The sequence below is a fragment of the Apteryx mantelli genome, chromosome 1 (genome assembly GCF_036417845.1).
Source record: "Apteryx mantelli isolate bAptMan1 chromosome 1, bAptMan1.hap1, whole genome shotgun sequence".
NCBI lineage: Eukaryota > Metazoa > Chordata > Aves > Apterygiformes > Apterygidae > Apteryx > Apteryx mantelli.
In genome coordinates this window covers 209,732,149-209,758,420 of record NC_089978.1, presented here as the reverse complement: position 1 = coordinate 209,758,420, position 26,272 = coordinate 209,732,149, and the positions used below count along the sequence as shown (strand labels likewise).

At 39.1% G+C, this 26,272-nt stretch overlaps 1 protein-coding gene across 3 annotated transcripts in view; it reads left to right on the top strand.

Moving 5' to 3' along the window:
* MAGI2 (membrane associated guanylate kinase, WW and PDZ domain containing 2) overlaps window positions 1-26,272 on the top strand; it is a 781,658-nt gene that overhangs the window by 448,693 nt on the left and 306,693 nt on the right. For all 3 annotated transcript variants that reach the window (XM_067316830.1, XM_067316827.1, XM_067316829.1), the window contains one exon: window positions 23,033-23,152. In XM_067316830.1, coding sequence (XP_067172931.1) covers window positions 23,033-23,152 — 120 coding nt within the window. The remainder of the gene's footprint in view (window positions 1-23,032; window positions 23,153-26,272) is intronic.

Genomic DNA, 26,272 nt, shown 5'->3' with positions numbered 1-26,272 from the left:
GTCTAACCTATTGCTGGTCATCTGTGAATATTCCATGAAGAAATGTCATCGACATTAGATGTAGACCTCCATTATGATACTCATTCTTTTGTTGACAAACTGATTGATTAAGACTGAGGATGCCTGAAATGCCTGTACACCAATGCACGCAGCTTGGGGAACAAACAGGAAGAGCTAGAGATCTGTGTGCGGTTGCAGGGCCATGATCTCATTGCCATTACAGAGACATGGTGGGATAGCTCGCATGACTGGAGTGCTGTCATGGATGGCTACATGCTTTTTAGGAAAGACAGGCCAGGAAAGCGAGGTGGTGGAGTTGCTCTTTATGTGAGAGAGCAACTGGAATGTATTGAGCTGTGCCTAGGGGTGGATGAAGAGCGAGTCGAGAGCTTATGGGTAAGGAGTAAAGGGCAGGCTAGCATGGATGACACTGTTGTGGGTGTTTACTACAGGCCACCTGATCAGGATGAGGAAGTCGATGAGGCCTTCTACAGACAGCTGGAAGTAGCCTCGCGATCCCAGGCCATGGTTCCCATGGGGGACTTCAACCACCCCAATATCTGCTGGAAAGACAACACAGCTAGGCACCAACAGTCCTGGAGGTTCCTGCAGAGCATTGGTGACAACTTCTTGACACAGGTGGTGGAGGAGCCAACAAGGAGAGGTGTGCTGCTGGACCTTGTACTAACAAACAAAGAAGGACTGGTGGAAGATGTGAAGGTCGGGGGCTGCCTTGGCTGCAGTGACCATGAGATGGAGGAGTTCAGGATCCTGCGAGGAGGCAGCAGGGCACCAAGTAGGATTGCAACCCTGGACTTCAGGAGAGCAAACTTTGGCCTCTTCAGGGACCTACTTGGAGGAATCCCGTGGGTGAGGGCCCTAGAAGGAAGGGGTGTTCAAGAGAGCTGGTTAATATTCAAACATCACTTCCTCCAGGCTCAAGAGCGGTGCATCCCTATGAGTAGGAAGTCAAGCAAAGGAGGCAGGAGACCTGCATGGATGAGCAAGGAGCTCCTGGCAAAACTCAACCAGAAGAAGGAAGTCTACAGAAAGTGGAAAGGGGGACAGGCCACTTGGGAGGAATATAGGAACGTTGTCAGAGTATGCAGGGATGCGATGAGGAAGGCTAAGGCCCGTTTGGAATTAAATCTGGCGAGAGATGTCAAGGACAGCAAGAAGGGCTTCTTCAAATACATCAGTAGCAAGAGGAAGACTAGGGAAAATGTGGGCCCTTTGCTGAATGGGGTGGGTGCCCTGGTGACGAAGGATGCAGAGAAGGCAGAGTTACTGAATGCCGCCTTTGCTTCAGTCTTTACTGGTCAGGCCAGCCCTCAGGAACCGCAGACCCTGGAGGCAAGAGAGAAAGTCTGGAAGAAGGAAGACTTTCCCTTGGTGGAGGAGGAGTGGGTTAGAGATCATTTAAGCAAACTTGACACCCACAAATCCATGGGCCCTGATGGGATGCACCCACGAGTGCTGAGGGAGCTGGCGGACATTATTGCTAAGCCACTCTCCATCATCTTTGAAAGGTCATGGAGGACAGGAGAGGTGCCTGAGGACTGGAAGAAAGCCAATGTCACCGCAGTCTTCAAAAAGGGCAAGAAGGAGGACCCAGGGAACTACAGGCCAGTCAGCCTCACCTCCATCCCTGGAAAGGTGATGGAGCACCTCATCCTGGAGGCCATTTCCAAGCATGTGGAGGAAAAGAAGGTGATCAGGAGTAGTCAGCATGGCTTCACCAAGGGGAAATCATGCCTAACCAACCTGATAGCCTTTTATGATGGAATGACTGGCTGGGTAGATGAGGGGAGAGCAGTGGATATTGTCTACCTTGACTTCAGCAAGGCTTTTGACACTGTCTCCCATAACATCCTCATAGACAAGCTCAGGAAGTGTGGGTTAGATGAGTAGACAGTGAGGTGGACTGAGAACTGGCTGAATGGCAGAGCTCAGAAGGTTGTGATCAGTGGCACAGAGTCTAGTTGGAGACCTGTAGCTAGCGGTGTCCCCCAGGGGTCAGTACTGGGTCCAGTCTTGTTCAACTTCTTCATCAATGACCTGGATGAAGGCACAGAGTGCACCCTCAGCAAGTTTGCTGACGATACAAAACTGGGAGGAGTGGCTGATACCCCAGAGGGCTGTGCTGCCATTCAGAGAGACTTGGACAGGCTGGAGAGGTGGGCAGAGAGGAACCTCATGAAGTTCAACAAAGGCAAGTGCAGGGTCCTGCACCTGGAGAGGAATAACCCATGCACCAGTACAGGTTGGGGGTTGACCTGCTGGAAAGCAGCTCTGCGGAGAAGTACCTGGGAGTGCTGGTGGACACCAAGTTAAGCATGAGGCAGCAATGTGCCCTTGTGGCCAAGAAGGCCAATGGTATCCTGGGCTGCATCAGGAAGAGTGTTGCCAGCAGGTGGAGGGAGGTGATCCTCCCCCTCTACTCAGCCCTGGTGAGGCCACATCTGGAGTACTGCGTCCAGTTCTGGACTCCCCAGTGCAAGAGGGATGTGGCACTACTGGAGCAAGTCCAGCAAAGGGCTACAAAGATGATTAGGGGACTGGAGCATCTCTCTTATGAGGAAAGGCTGAGAGAGCTGGGTCTGTTTAGCCTAGAGAAGAGAAGGCTGAGAGGGGATCTTATCAATGTGTACAAGTATCTGAAGGGAGGGTGTCAAGAGGATGGGGCCAGACTCTTTTCAGTGGTGCCGAGCGACAGGACGCGAGGCAACGGGCACAAACTGAAAGACAATTCCATCTGAACATGAGGAAAAACTTTTTCACTGTGAGGGTGACAGAGCACTGGAACAGGTTGCCCAGAGAGGTTGTGGAGTCTCCTTCTCTGGAGATATTCAAAACCCGCCTGGACGCGATCCTGTGCAATGTGCTCTAGGTGACCCTGGTTGAGCAGGGGTGTTGGACTAGATGATCTCCAGAGGTCCCTTCCAGCCTCAGCGATTCTGTGATTCTGTGATTAAATGCAGACTAGCTGGCAGAAGTTCCACCAGTGATACCCCACATTGTCCATGGGTTGACAGTTTTGTCTGGAGGATGTCTATAGTTCCATGGCCATCTGTGGTAAGCTACTACTAAAAAGTAGTAGTTAAGGTCAAAAATCTATCTGGTATCATGGCAGGGAAGGTACATGATTTGAATGATGCTTGGTATAAACTGTTTCAACAGCTGTATGAAAGAAGTGACAATGTGTGACAAACCTGAGGTTTGTTGGTAACTGAGGAGAAAAGTTACTTCCCAAGGTGTAGATGACTCCTATCCTCTGCTGAGCATAGAGGACCAAGAGGTGATGCTCACAGGCTTGTGTTGTTGTTCCAGTAAGGACTGCTGTTGTTCCAGTAAGACGATGGCTAGTCCTTCCAGAACTCTCTCACATACTGTTGATCTCCCCTGGAGAAATAATCCTAACAGCATTATTGGCTGAGGATCGGCAAGTCTGCATACAACAGTATCCTGACTAGCATTCAGTGAGCGCAGCAGTATAGGTGTTCAGACTGCTTGGTGATAAATGCACTGTATTCCAAAACATGAAGGACCCTGAGCCAAAATAAACTGCCTGTCTTCCTGTTTTCCATCAAAACAATTGCAATGGTTGCAATAATCAACCCTGCAAAATAAGTATAAGGACACCACCTTTTCTTGAAAAGAATCACAATGCTGAAAAGTTGTCCTTAATGAGAGCTTTCAGATTTTCTCTATATATTCTTAAGGTTTAGGATAAAACATTTTATTTCATCTCTTCTTTTGGTTCTGCTGCATTTTTATATTTGGGGAGTGCAAGTGTCGTTGACACTTGTGCTCTATATTTGAACATTTTTTATCTTTGGACTTGAAAGTGATCTCAGACTGATTTAATTTTCTGAAGTAAATTTTGTTTTTCACTGGTATTAATAAAAATTAAGTCTAAATCAAATCTTGTACATCATTTCTAAGTAATGAGTCAACATTCCTTTGGTTTTGATGGAGATGCAACTTTAATGTAGTACTATTTTACTTTCATTACTAACATTGAAATGAGATTTCTGCTTCAGTTTCACTGAAAAAAGGAAATACTTGTCATGTAAATGATGTGCACATGTGTGACAGTCTTCGTAATATGGAGAGCTCATGGTTTGGTAGATACAGCACTCTATATTGATGCTAGTGATGTAGTTTTCATTTATTATGTTTGGGCACAATCGTACTCTAATTTCAGTGAATTGTCATTTTGCTGTTGACTGCAGGAGAAGCAAGGAGAGGTTTATTATTATTCCACTTACTGACATTAGGGAAATCACTTCCAAAAGATCAGTTATCACATTACTAATTGTGAAGTACTGACTTTAATGCCCCATATATTATCTAGAGAGAGAAAAAAAAACCAATATTGTTGTTATTATGGGGTTAGGGAACTGCCTTACTCCTAGATGTGGGAGTCTAAAGTAGATAGATAAATAGAAGAGTTGTCTATCAGTAACTGCATCTGCTGCATTTACCTTCTGTCCTGTCCATCATAAGAAACTATTTGAATAGCTAAGCCAAAAAGGAAACTGCCTTTGGCCAAAGCAATAGGAAGTAGGTTAAATGTGTCTCCATGGTAAGTTACATGTAGAACAGGAAAGAATTCAACTTTCAACTGCAAGTATAGAATTAAATGATGAAAAATAAATACATGGAACATGAAATTCAGTATATTACATGACAACTAAAATTTAGCATTGGATACCATAATGCACAAACCTTTTGCATGCTATATTAGCTGTATGAAGTATACTTTAAAAAAACAGTTTTCTGCCTAAAGCCTATCTGCTACTACTCTAACAAAGAAAAGTGCCTGACCAGCAGTAAGGTAGTGTTCTGGTAGGTGTGGAAACAACATACAGGAATAGGTCATGTCAGTTGTAAACCTGGTTTGTAATTCTGGGTAAATCTACATATTCAGTGAAGTCTAACCTGGAAGTAATCATTCACACTGCCAACCCATACTTCATTTTTATTTGTGGCTGGATGACCATGGAGAGTCCAGGATCAGAAGGGAGCCAGCTGTCTTTGGGCAAGCTCAGTCTCCTGCATGGAATGAGGATGGGATAGTAGTGAGCCACACTGAAGCTCAGCTTGATGGATACAAACCAAGTACCAGTGGAGAGGCAGTAAGGAACAGCTTCTTAAATCACCTCTGAACTCTGTGTAACCAAATTTTAGTGCAGTTTGAAACACAATCAGGCTGATTAGCTTAAGCAGTCTTCAGAATTGGTTTAAACAAACTAATTTGTCATTCTGCTAAAAGAGTAGGATCATTTATATAGTCAGATGTAGCTGACATCCTGTCAGTCTCAAACGCTTCTCAGATGCTAGTTGCCCATTTAGCAGCCACTCCATAACATATGACCATTTATCAGTGTAAAGCAACTGAAGTAAGCAGTGGGAATCACCAGGAAAAGGTCTTAGGTTTGACCCAAGGTCAAACATGCAGTATACATCCCTTCTTGTGGATAAACTCGAAACGATATGTCTGGTGAGGACATTTTGGTTAATTATGTCAATTTTTATCCTGATTCTTCAAATTTACATTCAGATTTTAGAAGCTGAATTGTTTTCTTCTTCCTGTTGCTTATGTTGGTATTCTCTCTTTATATGCGTTAATTCAGCTTTGTGTGCTATTCATAGACAGTTTTTTTAGTGAGCTAAGCCTATTATAATTTGAATGTATTGGTAAAATGTGTGCTTTTTGGACTGGACACTGGCTGGAAAGTTGTCAGGTTTATCAGTAGCATGGTTTTCAGATGAGATTAAGAAGGCTTTCTCACCTCTTACAACTGCAAAGACCATCTGAAACAAGAATGCTTGATTGAAGTTGTCATTCCTTGCCCAATGAACCAGTTGCAGCAATGACAGATTTGAATACAACTCATCTGCAGCTGAATTATGCAGAACTATGAACTGTCTGTATAACTGTAGTTAGGGCCATATTTCGTTGCTTTTCAGAAAAGTGATGTTTGGATAATTTGGGAACTCTCTTGGCAGGCTTATTGATTAGCTATTGGGAGAAAACCCTAGGAACCTGAAGGGCCTTAGCTGCATTTATTTAGTTAAAGCCTGTTAGCTGGGGCCTAGTGCAAAAATGCTTTAGCTACAGTGTTTCAGTTTAGCTAGTGTGCTTTAGCTAAATCATTCTTCTACTGACCACTGGCAGATCAGTTCCTTCCCACTATACAATGGGAATGTAAGGGGAACTGGGCTGCAGAGAAGGAGTCACTGTGGACTGTTGTTCTGAAGCTTGTTTTGATTCATGTCGTCTGAGAAGGTCACATTAGAAGGTTTTTGCTGCACACTAAAATAAAATGAGAAGTGTGGTTAGGAATCGGAAATCTGTAGTGAGATGCAAAGTCATAATTCAGCCTAGTATGAGCACAGAAGTAGGACTAACTACTTTAAACCCGCATTGCAACTCCACTCAAAAATTCTGGCTGTATTCATTTGGCCTGATTTCTAGTCTGTGCCTAGTGTTTTGTATTGGATGTATTTGTGTGAAGTCCTACTTCTGACCAGTAGGAAACACTCAACAGGGATTTGTAGGTAGAATTTACATCACCTGACTCTGTGTTCCTTAGCTCAGTTTGCTTACCACAGTACTTCTACTTCCACTCATTTCAGAAGAGTCCTTTCACAACTTCAGCTCTGGTTCTTATAAGATCCTGGCACATAATTGGACAATGCTATCTTTTTGCATAAACAGAAGAGAAATAAACTTTCTTCCCCTCAGGATGGAGCAGGTAGGTCTTAGGGTGTGATAATTAGTTAAATGTACTATAATTTGAAAGGAATGTTGTTGAAAAATTGAAGTGAGATTACACTCAGATTATTACAGCTACCAACCTCTGTGCTCCATATTTTCTCAGAGACAAAAGGCTTTACATACATACTAAATGTTCAGCTTAAACACTTTTCTCTTTGAGCTCTGAAATTAATGCTACATTGTTGTACATTGCTTTGCCCTATCATCTGTAAATTCTTTAAAACTAGAATTGCCCCAAAAGAGTGAGCAACCTTGTCCCATTTTTTTTTTAAATTGCAAAAGTGGAAAGGCAGTTGTGGTATTGCATGGTACAGATACAGGGCTGTACAGGCTTAGATTCATCTCACCTAATCTTAAGCACATACTGGAGGTCAGTAATTCAGGAGGACATCCTAAATGTCTTCTGAGGTCAATGGAGAAGCTAGAAGGTCTCAATCTAACTGAAGTCACCCTCCACTGAATATGGAGGAAGCATGGGATATTAGATTGGTCATATAGTACAGGCCTCCATAGAATTGCATCCGATTTTTTAACGCCATGCGAAACCAGTTTGGTGTATAATAGTCATTCCTTTCAGGAGCTTGAAATTAGAGTAGAGCAGCAGAACAGGATCATATGGGTAAAGAACAACATAACAAATCTACTAAAGCTGAACCTCTTCCTTTTTTTCTTTTTTCTTTTTTTTTCCTTTTTTTGGACAAAAAATATTTAAGAGACCTCATCCATGGCAGCTGGAAGAATGACTAGAGAAACTGAACAGCATGTAACAAGGGAATGTTTTCCTAATACTACTGTAAGCATTTCAGTGAAAATATACATAACAAAAAAAGCAGACGAACTTAAATGGAATCTATGTACTCAGCTTGCAAGATGTGAGAATAAGCAGTTTTCCCAAATTCTCCCTTGAAATTGTCACATTATGGTTCTAAATGTTGATTTTTTGCTCTCACATGTGGAATCTGTATGTACCTGTAAGACCTTACACTGAAAATTATACCAGTTTTCTGCTATAGATACTTCAGAAAGGAAGCTGGAGTGTTTGGTCTAGCTTCACTTGAATCCACTGCATTGAGTTGGGCTACGCCTACAGAGATGTTGGTTTAGCAGAGTGTTTCCCAGACTGTTGATCACAATATCCCCTGGAAGTCCATGGTAATGTGTTAGACAGTAGCACCTCAATTTCCCTTATATCACTAGAATTTCAATTCTGTCCTGAGGGAATAAGAATAAATAGTTCTGCTAGCCAGTGCACTGAAGACTACGTGTAACAGTTGTCAGAAGCTCTGTTTCACCAAAGGTGAGCACCAGCAACTAGTAATTAGGACTGCTTGTTATTCCCCCATGTTGGGAAACTGGGCAGCTACCAACTGTCTCGAGAGGTCACAAGAGCAGATATGAGACTAGAAGGGTCATACTCGAAAAACAGTGACTTAAGTCTACTAGGGCTACTATGTAAAATGGGAATAAGAACACATAGACAGTAAAAATACACAGATTATGCTGTATTTGTTTCATGAAGTTGGTTTCTTTTCAAGAGAAACCGTTCAGTTAGAGAGACTGACCACTGCTCAGCTAATGAGAAGCTAGTCTGGCCTAAAGATTTCTAAAAATGTAGTGTGTGAATGTTAGCCATGCTTCATGACAAGCGAATATTTAAATTAACAGAAGCAGCTATTTATCAGGGAAGATATGTATATCATGTACACCACTTTCAGTAAACTGAAAAGTTATAAATTCATCATAGATTACCACTGTTTAATGCAGTTACACTTCTACATATTAAGATAAAGGAACCACTGTATCAACAGCCTGTGATGCCAAAAAAAAAAAGAAACAGTGGCATTAAGATTTGCAGCAGAGACATGATTAGTAAGAAAAAAGCAATAGCTATACTGTGTCTAGCAATAGAGAGTTCATAAGCAGAACCTTGAAGAAACAGAAATGCTAAGATGCTTAAAAGGAATGAAATGGACATAAGTAAATTCTAACGTAAGAAATATTCACATTCTCTGATGGTTGGGGAGCTAGAATCATTGACTGTCCTAAAAATAGTTATTTCAGGAAATTCAGATCTCTGATACTATTAGAGCTACAAATTCTTATATAGTAATTAATTACATCCACAAAAATAAAAGTAGTATAATTGCACATGCTTCAATTTCATATAGTTACTTTTAATTTGCTAAGTTATCAAAAGTCTGCAAGAGAGGCAACAGCCAGTTCTTGCTATTTATCTGATGGAAAATGAGCGGAATTAACTCATCTCTAGTGACTACTGAATTGAATCTTGCAGGGTTGATTATTACAGCTCATCATATCAGAAAGTGAAGCTTCACTATAGATGAAAGTCAGCAACTTTAATTATCTGACCAGAGTAAACCTTGCCACTGAGCAACAACTTTTCTTTCTGCACTACTGAATACAGAAAAAGTATCAAGGTCACGCCATGGGACTGAAGTCTTTTGGGTTGTCCCAAGCCCTTCTCTGTCCAGTTGTAACCTTCTACTCAACAATTGTGTTCCACTGGAAAAATGAAATTGTCCATTATTTGGAGTGTGTATTCTTTACAAAATGACTTTCACTACTGCTGTAGTTACACTTCAGAATTAATACGTGTAGGAGATAAGAATAGCAGTGGGATTACCTGCATTCAAAATTATGTGACATTTATTTCCTCACCTTCACTATATCTGACTCCTTTGAAGTTAAATCTAAGCTTTTTTTTTTAATCTTCAGAAGAAGAATGCACAAGTTTTTTTAATTTTCTTTTAGAAATTTGAAGATAGTCACAATATCTAAATCTGCAGCAGGCATTTTAATGTCTGTGAATATACTATAAAATAATGATTCCTGTACAAATAATTTATGCAGCTCATTATTGAGGAATGGGTTTTTTTTGTTAATGTAAGCTAAGCTGAGAATACCTTTTTTTCATAAGTGATGGGAAGAAGTCTGTTTCAGATAGCTGGGATTTTTTGTAGGGGTTCATGTTTTGCGGGGGAAAATCATTTAGTATAAAATCTAAGATGGTCTCAAAATAATACGTTTCTGAATAACATAGTAAAAGTGCTCTGACAATGGGTTCATTTCTCTCGAAGGAGGAAAGTACATTTTCTGTATCACTGTTTTAAACTGTGATTTAGAAGTATTGAACTATTGTATTTCCCTGGAATTTACTGCATAAGTTCTTAGTTCAGTCAAAAATTTATTGCCTATGAGAAATAGTCAGTGAAGAAGAGCAACAGAAAAGCTTTTACCAAGGAGTCTATATAACTATTGTGTATATGCTACTTTTGCTCTTTGCAGTGAAACGTAAGAGGAGGAAAGAGGGAGCAAGGTGCTCTCTGTTACTGTAGAAGCAGACTAGAAAACGTGTACCTGTTATGTCGCATATGTGAGAGGTGCAGCATTCGATAGCCTGTAACAACACATGTGCTGGCGCTGGAAGCAGTCTCACAGCATGAATTCTCTTTTTGCTCAAAGCATTCCTGCAGTATGTTGTGGGATCCCACAGTTAGAAATCCTGTCTAGTATTGATGGGATCCCTACTGAGGGAATACAATTGCCTGTGTCTCATTTCATCTTTCGCTGTGATGTCTGGATGGCAGCTGGCCATCAGGGATTTTAGCTGTGAAGCTTCTGGTGGTGTTGCATACAGTTTTGCACAGCCACTCATTTCTTTGAACTCTGTTCATTCAAAATGAGTGCAACAGTATCTGCTATTACATGTGAGGGTGTTTTGTCACTAAACTGAGGTTTAGTCCAGCTGCCTGGTGAATGGTGCAGAGGTTTGGCTGTAGGTATCAACTTCTGGGATGAAAGCTAAGGACTACAACCATCAGAGCAATCTGTGGCCTAGAAGGGAGAGAAAACCTAATAACTTGCAACTCTTTTCAACCATCCTTGTAGTTTTCCAAAGTACTTTTTGATTCTGAAGAAGACATGAGCTCTGGGTTGGCTCATGCTGCCCTGTCTTATTGGATAGATACTGTTCAGACGTAGAATAGGACGTAACTGTGAAAACTGTGAAAACTGAATCTTAGACTTGTGTTGAAAGACCATCCCATTTTAAGTACTGATTTTTATCATTCATGTATATTAGCCAAGTTCCCTATTTTAAGTATAAACTTCCCTCATCTTTCTGTATGTTATTAGCCTAATCAGTAAGTATTCCTTAAAATCCTATTATTGTTTCATACTATTAATTCATTAATTAACTGTCTTGTAGTATTGACACAGACTTCTAAAACAACTGAAGTGATTTTGGCTTGGGAATCCATCTGTGGACAGTTTCTATGGTAGCCTATGCCACAGTCCTCTTTTAATGCATCTCAAAGTAGGACTGTGTTGAATAAAACAAAATCCATTAATAAATATTTTGAGTGATTTAGTAGCAAGTGCTAACAATTTAGCTAATACTTTTAAAATATACTATTAAGTAGACATTATACAGTATGGCTAGCTCCATAAGACTGAATTAAGTATTTAGAGTGAATAAGGATATCAGTATTTTTTCAGTTTAAAAGTTATTATAGCAGGCATTGTGGAATACTTTCAATGTACGTTATGGTCAATGTATAACTGAAGTACGTTGTTAAATTCTCTATAGTAGCATGTACAAGTGGCCTAACAAAAATCATCCAGAACAGTTGGTTCGTAATATTAATAAAATTGACTGGTCAAAAAGTAGATTCTGTTGTTGACACTGGTACTGTTGCCCCTTATTCCACCTGCAATGTGTTTCCAGGATTTCTGAAAGTACAGTATAATAACGTGCAGGTGTAAATAGATATTTTGCAATCACAGTTTATTTTAACAAACTATCACAAATCTCATTTAGTAATATTTCCACTGGTGGCTTAGCATACAACCAGTTGGATCATCAATAGGAATAACACAGTTGATAGCACTAGACAAAAATTCAGGTGTAATACCTAACTGCTTAGAAGACCTAAAAATTCCTACAGCCTACTGTACAAGCAATTCTTTAACTACATCATCCTTCCTCTTGAAGGGCTGCAGAAAAAAATCAGATGTTTCCCAGAAAAGACTTTGTTCTTCCATAGATCTTAAGAAACCATGTTCTATTTAAGCTGCTCTAGTGGTAGAAAGCATTTTGCATGTAATTAGGTGTATCTTTATTTTATTAGTAACATCAAACATCTCTGTCTAGATCTCATTAGTGGGAAGCTTGTATAAATCTGGAGGAACACATGAAAACACAAATGCTCATGCATACCTGATTCCCTCACCAAAATGCCCTATTCCATGGCTTGATTCCTCAGATAGTTCCCTTGTGCACATATATTCACTTTCTGGTAAAATCTTGTTGCTTATAGTTGGACTAAAAGTTAATGTGGGTGTAAACAACTCTCTGTGCAGTGGAAGTCAATGTCTAAACTTCCGAAAGGAATAAAGACTTGTCATCATGTTTTAGTGCACCTGAAAGAGTTGAAATCCGTGGAAGAGCAACACTAAATGTCTTTAAAACATTCACAGAAAATAACCTTGGACTTACATATCTTGCACATCTTGGGTAGTCTATGAGTGGATTTTCAAATTCCAGTTCTCAAATGTCTCTTTGGAGCAGTTTATTGCTTTCTTTCCTATCTCTCTGATCATGGTATTTTATTTTTACAATAAGCCAGAAAGATAAACTGATACTGGGAAACTGGGAAATACTGCAGAGAGATTTGCTAAAACATTAACATGTTTTATGAAGGAAATCCCAATATATTCTAGAGCTTTCTGGTTAGGTTCACAGAATCACACAGAATGGTTGAGGTTGGAAGGGACCTCTGGACATCACTTAGTCCAACCCCCCTGCTCAAGCAGAGTCACCTAGGGCTCGTTGCCCAGGATCCTGTCCAGGTGGCTTTGAGTATCTTCGAGGATGGAAACTCCACAACCTCTCTGGGCAACCTGTGCCAGTGCTCTGTCACCCTCACAGTAAAGAAGTTTTTCCTCATATTCAGATGGAACTTCCTGTGTTTCAGTTTGTGCCCATTGCCTCGCGTCCTGTCGCTGGGCACCACAGAAGAGAGTCTGGTCCCATCCTCTCGACACCCTCCCTTCAGATACTTATACACATCAGTAAGATCCCCCTGAGCCTTCTCTTCTCCAGGCTGAACAGGCCCAGCTCTCTCAGCCTCTCCTGGTATGAGAGATGTTCCAGTCCCTTCATCATCTTAGTAGCCCTCTGCTGGACTCACTCCAGTAGCTCCATGTCTCTCTTGTACTGGGGAGCCCAGAACTGGACGCAGTACTACAGACGTGGCCTCACCAGGGCTGAGTAGAGGGGAAGGATCACCTCCCTCGACCTGCTGGCAACACTCTTCCTGATGCAGCCCAGGATACCATTGGCCTTCTTGGCTACAAGGGCACATTGCTGGCTAGTCAACTTCTTGTCTACCAGGACCCCCAGGTCTTTCTCTGCAGAGCTGCTTTCCAATTGACTTAAAAGAAATTTGAAGCAACAATCCAGAATTTGGAACAATTCATACCGGATTTTGCTTTTTTTCATCTTTTTCAGTTTATGAGCACTGAACATCACATCAGGCACTTAGTTAACCTCTGTATGGACTGGATTCCTAAATGCCAGAAGAATACCCATAATTTCCCAGTTTCAGATTTTCCAGGAATTATGTAGAATACATTTTAAGTGTTTTATGAAATCTGTATTAACAACAAATTTTCTGATTTTTACAAGTATCTTCTGCAATCTTCCATGCCTAATTTGACACAACGTATTTACACTTTTCTGTTACTAGCTTTTATCTCTGAAGTCTGTTGTTAACATCTTAAAAGGTACTCCTGGTAAAGATAATAAAAAAGATATTTTATTTGCTCAAAAGCTGTGCTGGCAGTGAAACTTCTATAGATAGGCTTAATGCTGGGTCAGAGTTGTTCTTAAAAGTAAGTACTCTGCAGAGCTAATGAGGAATTCACCAACAGCAGGAAAGTGACCCAATTCACGCTGTGATTGCTGGTCAGTGAGTCACACAGCTTTGCAGAGGAAACACCCAGTGTATCAGTGCCTGTCACGAAATAACAGCATGCAAGTGCAATGGATCCGATCCTCAGCTGGTCTAATGGGTAACTCTGGGTATGTCACAGTGTATTTTATACAAACCTTCAAATTTCTCTCTCAGCTGATAGCTCTTGGGTACTATATTCCTTCTCCAGTTGTCTTGCTGGTTCCAGTTGTCTTCTCCTAATTATTTATTAGCTCTACACTTCATAATTCACCCAAAAAAACCCAACCTTCCTTCCTACCACCAGCACTCCGCAACCAAAACTATTGTCAGTTCCATCTCCTGATTTTACTTTGCTGTTCAGCTCCAATATGACTAATTTTTACAAGATATAACTGATCTTTGGGGCTGTTTTTATGTATATTGTACAGTGTCAATCACATTATGTAGAAGCCAGAGAACAAATAGAAAACTCAGACGGTGTGTTTAATAGGAAGCTCCTGGATATATATTGAATCTGAAAAGAGGTATTTCAAAGACTGTGTAAATCTGGAGTGTAATAAACCTGCTAACCACTAGGCAGGAGTCTATCTAGCTTATCTAATGCACATGCCTCAAGTTTTGAAGAAGTGAAATTTTAAAGAACCACATGCTGAATATATATTCTCTCCAAAAAAGGGCATGCTTATCTCTTACTCTGTGTATTGTAGGTCTCGAATCAGGAAGTTATTGCCGCTATTTTACACTATAAAGTATAAAATACATTGTCCCAGGAATTATGAGGTATTATAGAACCTGGGCACTACAAAACAGTCCCTTAAGAGTGCTTTTTACAGTCTTACATACTACTTCTTCAGGAAAGATCAAAACATAATAAACTTAATGACATTAATCCCAATGTACATTAGAAACCACCAATGATAAGGGTTGGGCTTTTTTATTTAAGGGTTTCTTTTATTATGGTCCAAATCCATTGCCCACACAGTGAAAATATTCCAGCTGACTTCAATGGACATTGGATTGAGTCATCGAGTTCATCTGTTATTTCTACTAAAACCAGTATGCATTAATGATATACAGGGAATGGAAAACTTAGTTTTTAATTTACCTGAATTAATCACCCACTGATGAAAGTAATAGTTCTGTGGTGAAGTACGGCTAAGTGCATTTCCCCGTCTACTAAAGCTTGGATCAGAAAATCCTGGAAATAGTAAAAGAAACACTGTTTTCTTCCAAATGCTGTCTGATTATCTCTCTATGGAAGATGTAACATTATTTATAGTGGTGCAATCTCACAACTCAGCAACTGCTAAGTGCCTGTCTTTGCTTCATTGTGGAGAAGTTAGCTGCTTTGCTAGTGGGGTTTGGAATGATTAACCTGGAGCTCTTCTTCAGGAGTACGTTTGCTAGCATCCTGCTTATTAATGGAGCTGGAAACTATTTCCCCTGAAAAATATTTTCAGGAATCTGGGATTGGGCCCTCAGCTGCTGAAACTATTTTTTATAGGAATGCATCAGAGAAACTGCTGGTACTGCATACTTAGAAAGATGAAAGAAACTTTGGTTTTCATGACCCTTGGCAAGAAGGGGCTTATGGCAATGTGTTTTATGTTGTCCCGTATATTGTAGTTCCTCACAGTAATATTGTCCCTGAGTAATTTGGCAAACAAGCAAAAGAGCTAATTAAACACCACTGAAATTTTCTAAGGCAAAATGTATACAAGGTCATACCAAGGGCTCAGCTGAAGTTTATTAAAGATTAGCAGTCTGTTTCTGCAGGAGGGATCCCTCCAGCTATTGTAATGTATGACAGCCTGGCATACTGCTTTCCACAGCAAGCTGTTGTACAATGCAGGATTACAGAACAAATTAACTATAGGATGCGTAATAAAATGGCCTTGTATATTAAGGATCTTTTTGTCTTTATGTTCATGTTATATGTGGAACAAATAAGCACATTAAGGTCCTATTTTCTTTGATACGTTTGGAAAATGAATTGAGGAATAGGTCATTATGCAAAGGGGCTGTAGGTTATTACAATGCTTTTTCTTTACACTGTAAACCCTTGTGGCAAAAACATGTCTCTGTTTTTGTACTTACCTAGTGCAATAGGAATCAATCTGTGATTGGTGCTGCTAGATCCAAATGCAAATACAGCTAAATAATAGTGAAGATGTTTGGATGGAAAAGAGGTACGTCATGTTTGTGCCTAACTTGCAATGAAGAAGTTTAATATAAATATTTAGAATATGCCTAAAAGCTCAGAGCTTTGAAACCTCCACATAAGTTTGTGAGTAGGTATTGGACCATGCAGGGACTAAGGCCTTTATTTCTACTTTTCTGCCTGCCATGTAGACTGCACAGGAACACGAGGATGTGATAATACCCTTGTAATGCTGCCAAAGACCATAAGACATGGGTTATTTACTGTGCAAGGTGAAGTGTTCTTGAAAATATGTCTATTGTCCTGAGCATAGAAACTCTTCTAGTATTTACTATCTTTCTGAAGCCGTAGTTCTGGGGGGTTTAATTAACATTCATATTCCAATGGTGACGCTTAAATAAATGTGTTTGTTTTCCTATCGTGCATAACTACATCGAGTTAGCAATAAAAGAAATACTGAGAGAGCACCTTTCCTGCTTTTGAAAGTAGCAGTCAGGCAAAGACTATGAAAACACAGTGTTTCTAAGAAGCAGAAATATTTGTGGAAGTCAGACTGAGTCCCTTGTTCATACATAAACACTAAGTAATATGTTGAAATTATATACCTAGATATTGAGATTTAAAAAAATAGACATATAAATTCCTGCTGTACCAATTGCATCTGTTCTCCTACCTGTGCAAATTGTTTTGAAGCTTTCCAACACTGGAGTTCTTCCAGTGTTAATAATTCTAAAATTTTTTTACTAATAATGGAAATTTGGACTGAACTCTTTATGAACTGAAGAGTTTTTCCAATCTGCTCTAGCAGTCAACGTAAAGCTACCATGATAAATGTTATTTATTGTTTCTCAAGCTCGTATTAGCAGTGTTTCAAAAATACTTTATTGCTATTAAATTAACACATTCCCTTTCTTATTTATTGCAAAGATTTCTTAGGTGTCTAAATTTATACCCCCTGAGTACCTTACATTCATTTAAAAGAAAAATGCACTTTCAAAGGCTGTTTGTATAAACAGCACCTGATTCCTCTCCAGAAGCATAGCATCCTCATGTAACATGACATTAAACATGGAAAGCCTGCACTGAAATATGGTACGTCATATTTCTCTTTTACTGCAGAAGAAGAAACAAGCTGCAAAAGTCTTTTTTTGAAAATGTGCCACATAGCTTAAAAATCTCTAAATTGTAGCAGGTACCCATCCTGAAGTTATAATAAATACAGACAAAGTAGTTGTTCAGTGAATGACCTCAATGTTTTGTATGAAAGCAAACAGAGGAGCAATGCAAGCACTGCCTTTATGTAATAATCACAATCAAGATTAACCTCTGGTACTGGAGTATTAAAAGTCATGAAATACCATAATATAGTCCAGTACTTTCTTATCATCAGAATTGGAAGATGAGGGTGATTTTATCTTGAGCAGTATTAAAACTTGTTCATCCTTTATATTTTTTTCTATTTCTTTGGTATGTATGTTTTCCAATATTCATAACTGTACATGTAACATTGCTTGCAAAAACAGTTTAGACTTTTGGATTTTCAATACCTCACTAGGCCAAGTGATGTGGTTTGCTTTAGATCCTGGTTTATCATTTCAGATTAAGTTTCCTGATCATATGCAAGACCCTTTGCCATGACATAGCTTTTGTCTGTCAAGCTGTAAAAGTTTTTAAAAACTAGGAAGATCAGAACTGAATTTTTTTGGAGTGACTGAATTAGTGGAATGATAGCCAGTTCAGAACTAGTCAAGGAAAAAAAGTTTAAAAAGCAAAATTAGAAGCTTAAAGCTGTTTTTAACTGAAAGTCTTATAGCCAAGGTCTCTCCTAGACTGCTCCTCCTTGCCCCTGGGTGACCCACTTGTCTTCTCTCACCAACAGATATAAGCAGATAAAAAAAAGTCAGTGAAATTTGCCTTGGAACTGCTGTAAAAAGAGTGCATGCCAATAATGTTGATGGTATTGTCAGGCTTGTAGGTAAAGAAGCTATGAAATGCTGTAAGCACTCATCCTCATGAAGTCAAAGAGAGTCAGAATCAGTTCAGATTTTGTGGACTAAGCTCCTCAGTTTCTAAGGTACCTACATGTTGTATGTCAGCACACACTTCTGTGGACCAGTCATGGTTACTTGTAAGCTATTCCGTGCATGTCTTCTGTTTAACAGGAACAATAGATTGCCGTTATCATAAATACGCATAGTGCAAATATACCATGCTGGTTTTGATCCTGCAAGGTCTAAAAGTGTTCATTATGGAATTCAAAGATTATTTTTTCTTATGTTACCATGGTAACAAAATGGTAACTAGGTTCCTGTGTTCATTTTACATTAATAAAAGACTAAACGTTATAAGCAGTAGCAAGTGTGTCCTGTTCGACCTTGTTTCTCTATAATAAGAGGTGTTGTGTCTCTGTAAAAATATAAGTTTTGGAATTAATCTTTTGTTTTAATTCTTGAATAACTGTGACTTTTGGGCCTACTTGTTCTTTTATATGAATATAGTTAGAGGCAAAATCTATTGAGAACAGTAACTCTACTTTAGTCTAAAAGCAATGAAAGAGAAAAAATGCCCATGATCCACAAGATGCCTATATATAAAGCAGATCTCAATGTTCGAATCTGGAAGGGTGTTTAAAATTCTTCATTAATTGCCTCTAAATATTAACGTATTATCACCTGCACATTGCTATAGTGCTTACAGAAAGGTATAAAGGAAATAGACAACAGCAACTCACTTTGTCCAGAGTGAAGGAGTAAAACAGACTATTACTATTGCTTATTCCATTAACCAGGGAATTTCTTTAATCATTTGCAAGATCTCGGGTCCTCCAGGCTGAGGGAATGAGAACAGATGCAGGAGGAAAATGAGACTCAGGAAGATTTTAACAAAGGCTATGAAGTTCTGGTGGGGATGGACACTACTATACCTGGGGAAAGAGTCACCCTGAACATGTGCAACTTGTGACCATAGTTTGCTCTTAATTTCCATTTTCTGGAGGAAGGAAGCAGTTAATAGCTTATAGGATACAACCCTAGGTATACTTTATAGGGGTTGCTACCTTATAAAGTACAACCTTAGGTATACTGTATAGAGGTTGATACCTTATAGAGCTCGTGGAGCAGACTACTTAAGGATTTTACGAAAACAAAGTGGAACTTTCTGTATCACCCATCTGAGTGACAATATTACCTTCTGGCATTGTAGGGTAGACATATCAGGTATAGGTAGAACTGGCAAGAAATTTTCTAGAAAACCTATTCTTCCTTAAAAATGTTCATTTGCTTAATTTTCCAATTTCAATTCAAGTTGCATCAGAAAGGATTCCTCATCTCCATACTGGGATTTCTAGTGAAACTATGGGGCAAGAAAAATGGAAGAAGACATACTGTAGAATCACCACTAGCTATTTAGTTATGTAGGAAAATAGATGGGAAACTGACACTCAAGGAGACTAAATTAGTAAGTTGCTGTACAGTAGTATGCGAGTGATACTAAAATGAAGTTCTTCTTTCTGTTTTGCCACAAAAATCTATTGTTTTCATCTTGAATCGGAATAGGGAACTATCAAAAATAGTTGAAAATCTCAACAAGTTTCACAGTGTTATAGAACAAGGTAATATTTACATTACCAGCACTAAATGCAGGGGATCTCATGACTTCTGTACACATGGGGATAGGTGATATACAAGTTGAACGGAGAACAGACATGCTAGAGTTAAGCTCTGTGTCTTAAGGATTCAGAGTTAGTCTACATTTGAAACATGCATATCATTTGAACTAGGGAAAGCAAATTAAACAGAATGTTCCATTCACAGTACAAGGCATATGAGAACATTCTCATATATACACCATATTTGAAAGGACATGACTAAGTCACACCCATGAGGGCAGAAAGGTCTGGTCTTTGGCCTCCAATCTGAGAGACAGATTGAGAGTTTAAAAGCCACTGCATTACAATTTTCTGGAATAACAGAGAGGTTTTGATGTAAAAGTGAAAGTTAAGTATAGGCAAGTAGACCAAAGATGGTGACCAAAACAGAGAAACAGAGGGATAGCTGAGTCTCTTCTTGGACCTACTGTAAAACTTTGTAGACATGCTCACTGAATTTCTTGATTGTTGAATACTTGGGTATTTTAAAAGGAACTACAATGTATTAATAGTTAATATCATAGAGTAACTTAGGTTGAGAGGGACCTCAGGATGTCATCTGGTCCAACTTTCCACACAAAGCACAGCTAACCTCCACGTTTTATTTTGCCTGTATTTATGTCTGGGTTCCTCAATAATTGTTATCTATTGGTAATCCCAATTTGGCCACACAAAAAATTACTGAAGAAACAGTAAGTTACAGGTACTCATATAATATGCTACCTTCTTCCCAGTGCTCTGTCTAGAAACAACATAGCCTTGATGTACCAAAGCTTGCTTATCTTTTGTATTTTATGAGGGAAGATAGAACTCCTGCCAATAGACTTCAGGAGTGAAAAATTCCTCAGAGAGAGGAATCAGAAATTCCTCAGGAGAGAGCATGCAGATGAAATATCTGATGCCTGTGCTGTTAATAGAGCTCCTGGGAGCTCAGAGGGCTTGACAGAATTCCTGTGCTTCTGAACAGTTATCACAAAGAGTTTGATATCTTTGAGGATGCAGCTGTTCCCCTAGTGGTCATGTTTTCCATGGGGAGTAAATTCAGCTTACTTATGGACACTCCAGATGCCTGAGTGTTTTGGAAATAGAACCATATCCTTCCTGAAACGTGATAGTAATTGTCCTAAAAAAGTCATCTCTGTAAATATGAAATGCCCAGAAATCATCTGCCAAACAGGAATAGTTTTACTTTTATATGTTGCAATAAAATGAAAAGGGAATCAAAATCAGACCAATAAAAGAAAGTGTCTTACAGATTTATCCAAATATATTTCTGATGGTGGAATTACTAGAGGAATGGGACTGAGATTCATTATGACTGCTTGCATTGTCATCAGGAGAAATTGGCACTTCTAATGTGCTCTTCATCTTTCTTACAAAAGTCTCCACTGGGTCTAGCTGAAGAGAGGGATTGCATATGAGATTAAGCCACCTACATTTTGGGGCTTGTACTAGTACTAGTACTACTTGAAATGCCTTAGGGCATCCTGCCAGACTTCCAGCTGCAGTTGCAGAAGGATGTGGGTTTCCTGTTTGTCCTTTGTCACATCTGCTAGCCTCATGAGGACTTCTGAGATATCCAAGGTACCTCAAATAGCGCTAGACATTGATGTACGGCCAACAGAATTGAGCTCCTAGTGTCTAGTCAGCTGAAGAGTTCTCTTGCTTACGCCATTGATGAGATCCCACATCTGGAGTACTGCGTCCAGTTCTGGGCTCCCCAGTACAAGAGAGATGTGGCACTACTGGAGCAAGTCCAGCAAAGGGCTACAAAGATGATTAGGGGACTGGAGCATCTCTCTTATGAGGAAAGGCTGAGAGAGCTTGGCCTGTTTAGCTTGGAGAAGAGAAGGCTGGGAGGAGATCTTATCAACGTGTACAAGTATCTGAAGGGAGGGTGTCGAGAGGATGGGACCAGACTCTTTTCAGTGGTGCCGAGCGACAGGACGCGAGGCAATGGGCACAAACTGAAACACAGACACTTCCATCTGAACATGAGGAAAAACTTTTTCACTGTGAGGGTGACAGAGCACTGGAACAGGTTGCCCCGAGAGGTGGTGGAGTCTCCTTCTCTGGAGATATTCAAAACGCGCCTGGATGCAATCCTGTGCAATGTGCTCTAGGTGACCCTGCTTGAGCAGGGGGGTTGGACTAGATGATCTCCAGAGGTCCCTTCCAACCTCAGCAATTCTGTGATTCTGTGATTCTGTGACTTTAATAGGAGTTTAGACACACAGCACGCTTGTAGATGACTACACTTAGTTTTCTTAATTTCCCACTGAATCTCATGCAAGATGACTCATCAGGTTTAAATGCATAAGTCTGCATAATAGACATCAAAAAGTATATGAAGTAAGTCCTATGATAGGTGACCTGAATAGATGCCTGAATCAATAGTGCATAATATGGGATTCACAATGCAGTGTTTAAGGTAGCGGGTGAATAACTAAGAAAGAGGCAGCATCCTTTTGCACAATATCGTAATGTTAAAACATTTGTCCAGGAAGGTGAAGAAAGACCTATTTTTTAGGTAGTTCCCAGTGTCAATAATCTTGAAACCAAACCCAAGAAGTGTGATGTAATCACTACAGTATTGATAAAGAATTGATTGATTAAGATGTTTCAAACACTCTGAGGCTGAGGAGGACCTAAAAGCCTGGTTTCTCATTTCCAAATGTAGTTTTGAGATGTATTTCATGCTTTCAGTCAAAGTAGGGATAGCTGAACTCAATAAATTGGGCCACTCTGGGAACTTTGGTCAAATTTAGATGCTTCTGTGTTAACATCTGAACTTCTCCTAGCCAAGGGGAAGCCACTTCTGGATGTGTATGAAATACTGTGTGTTGGCATTTATGGAATTTTGTCATCCAGAGATGACAATAGAGGCAATAACTAAATGTAAGCACCTTTGCAGTCTGCCAGCATGGTTAGCAGATCTGAATCACTCACTCACTTAAGCCTAACCATTTATCATGGCATCTGAGTCCACTTTAGGCACTGAAATGAGCTGTGTGAATATAACCCTTACAAATTTACTCATAGATTTATTATTCTATGTAATAAATAAATGTGTAAAAGAGCATGGAGCAGAATATTTGTAGACAAAACTTTGTTTGGAGCCATAGAAAATACACATCAAAGAAAGACTAATGTTACATACAAATGCCTCATCTCAGTGAGGGTCACAGAATAAAAGAATAGCAGTATGATGCATTTTCATTAGTTAGGCTAGATAATCTTGAGCCCAAATAACATCTAGCCCATCCTTATAGATGTGTCTGATAAACCTCAGCTTCAACAGATGTAGCTATATGCTTTTGAAAGACATCCTCAAAAGGAGGATATGCCATATGATATGTTGTATAAACATTTAGTTTACTCTGTAAATTCTCCAAAATGTTCCAAAAGATTGTTCTACATTTAGTTCTTGTGCTTGACTGTGTCTTTCCATTTATTAATAGGCACCACAAGGCCACATAAGGAGGGAGAAGTCCCTGGTGTGGACTATATTTTCATCACAGTTGAAGATTTTATGGAATTGGAGAAAAGTGGTGCTCTCTTAGAAAGTGGAACATATGAAGGTAAGCACACTTTTACTGCTAAATCTGTCTCGTGTTTCCATTATGTTTTTTTTTTTTCTAAATTTATAGAATTGCATTGGGACATCCCATTACAAATATGTCATTGCTACTGTTATCAGAAATTTGTGAAGAGCCAGATGGCAATGATGAAAATATTTTCATATTTAAAAGCTAAATGCAGATGGTTTGATTGTAATTTTAGTGTATTAGACTGGCTAAGAGAAACAGAATAATACGTTGCAGTTATAGGAAAGAAACACTAGTTCCTTATGCCAAATACTTGAGGAAATTTCCACAAAATTTAAGGAAATAATTGCATTTCTAGCATAGGACAAAGCAAAGTCTACAACAGAAATAAATTTTAAGGCTGATGCTTTTCTTCTAAATACTGTGGTACACAGTGTTCCTGCAAATACCAGTGTAATATCAGAGGTTGAAACAGCACTATAAAGGTAAAACAAGAAGATTTTGTGTTATCGTGTCTTAAGGGCTTTGTAAAATTATTGAAATGAATTCATTAATTTTGTAATATGACAAAGCAATAGGGACTGTCCTAATGGTTGTATTGGAAAATGTGTGTTTATGGGGCAAAGAGCTAGCACCCTAGTGCGGAATAGGAGGGAGAAGAGAACTACCTGATCATTCATCTGATTTCCAACATTTTCCAAAACATAGCTATCCTGGAAGTTGAACTACTGTGAACTGAAGGGCAGTTACACAGCGTGTCATTGAAATAAAACCAGAAACTGTGCTACACTTTTTAAAGCCACATTCTTCTTAGAAATACACTAGTATTTAAGATAACTGAATAATGGATGGATCTTTTTATTATTATCTTAATCTTGAAAGCAAAATTGCGGGCAACACCTTTTATATGAAAAATATGACCAATGCATATAAGAATACCTGGGTGAATAGGATCATTTATGGGAAACAGCCCCGTATTTTTATTTTGTAACAGAAAAAGTAATGAAGACCTTTTGGTCCTGACTTTGTCCCTATCAAGGAAAGCATCTGAAGATAAATAAGGAGCTATTTGCACCAAAGAAAATCATTAGCTGTGTTATAAATAGCAGGAAAGAAGGTAATCCTTTCTCACCTAATCAGCACAAAGTACCCATTGGAAAGTAAATAAATTTTCATGAAGAGTTGTATCAATACAGCCATTGTAACAACGAAGATTTCCATTAAAGAAGGTCAATAACAGGAAAATATATCTTCTTTTCCTTTCCTCCTTTTTCCCCACAGTCTGACACCTAGTGGAAAAAGTCAGATAAACATTAATGCAAAGTCAACACCACACTTTTACATTTATCTGACTTTCAATGTATATTAAGCCTTTCTTGAAAAAGTCTTTTTGTTAACTTAGGTGTTTGAAAGAGCATAAGTATAGTACAAGTCTGTCATTGCTTGACCATGTAATTTCATTTGATTGTCGCAAGTTTGTAGAGATTGAACTGCTAGTTTAAATTAATTCACAATGTTGTTATGTCCCTTGGGGGATACTGAGATGTGTCTTTTAATACCAGCTACCAGAGCTGAGTGGACAGCAAGGTGAAATGTTGGTTGGGGAAGGCTACATAACTCCTTAAGCCTTCTTAAGAAGAAAGGGCCAAAGTCATAACTACACAATATCCGTCACATCATTCTCTGATCACAGATGACAAGTTCACTGAAGTCAAAAAGTCATAAACCAAAGGCAAACTGAAATAAACTCAACAAAGCAATTTCTGCGCAGATCCTGTCTTTGATGCCCAGGCTTCCCAGTCAGCAGATGTGCGTTCTGAGAAATAGTAGATAATGTATTATCTACCTGTACATTATGGCAGATAATAGTGTATGAGAAAATATAGCTGGTTTATGGATGGTGTATTTGCTGTTCCCATATAGAGACTTCTGGCAATATCCTTACTTACCTAAGCGATATGCCCCATTCACCTGTTATCCCTCATGACTGTAGTACCTTCCTCAGGGAAGAATTTTGGTATTCAGTCCCAAACTTTCCTGAGCGTGCTAAGTCTTCAGTGATTGTCTTTGCTTACGACAGTTGTACCCACCAGGGCAAAGAGATTTCCAATCCCCTCATCCCCTTGAGAAGATGATTTTAGAATCCTTCCCTAGATCAACAACTCATGTGATCATGTTTGTTCAAAGAGATGTATTGTCTCTCCTTATCAGCACTGGTCATTAGGTTTCTAAGAAAAATCAGACTTCTTTTTAATGATTCTCAGGGTTAAAAGATTGGTTTGCACTTTTTTTTTCCTTGAAAAGATCATTCTGTATTTAGTTATGTTTCTGTAGTTCGGTTGAGTCAGTCCAATCTGACTTTCTAGCTGTGGTCAGTATGTATCCGTTTGTCTCTAACAGGAAAATGTTTAAAACAAGGGACTTCTCATTAACCTGAGATAAAAAGACAAACTCTTTGTAGATGCGGGTGTTGGCTTTCACCACTTCTTGAATATAAGGATTGATTTAGTCAATTTACCTTCTGCTGTATGAATTCCAAGGAGAATCAGAAACATCTCAGTAATGCAAAGGAGAAAGAGGCCAAGTGGAGACTTACCTGATACATACTCTTTGTATTGTTCAGTATAGTATTCAGTGTTGTTAGGAGTGGGGGATAGGTTAATATTACTATGAGAAAAATACCCAATGAATCTAGTTAGGAACTTTTGTTCTGTTGCAAGCGAATAATAGTCATGATTTCATCCGTAGCAGGATATAGACTAAAAGTGAAACCAGTGTATATTTTCAGAGAATGCTTCTCTGACAATACTATATACTCCTTTCTTCTGAAGCACACACTGTTTTTTGAGTTTTAAAATAGATTTTAAGTTACAAAAGCTTCAGAATTAAAAATAGGATGCTCTGTAACTTCTTCACTACTCAGGCTGTGAGATATGCCTTTGTCTACTACTTTTGTGACAACTGTAAATGACTGCAACATTCCAAAGTGTTGTATAAAAGCAGTAGTATGTTCATAATAAAAACAGTACAAACTTCATTTTTTACCAATCTTGCAAATATTATTTTTACTTAATCTCAGTATGGCAACCCCCTGACTATATATCTTTTGTATTTATATCTTTTTATATCTTTTTGAGCAACCGCTGGAAAGAC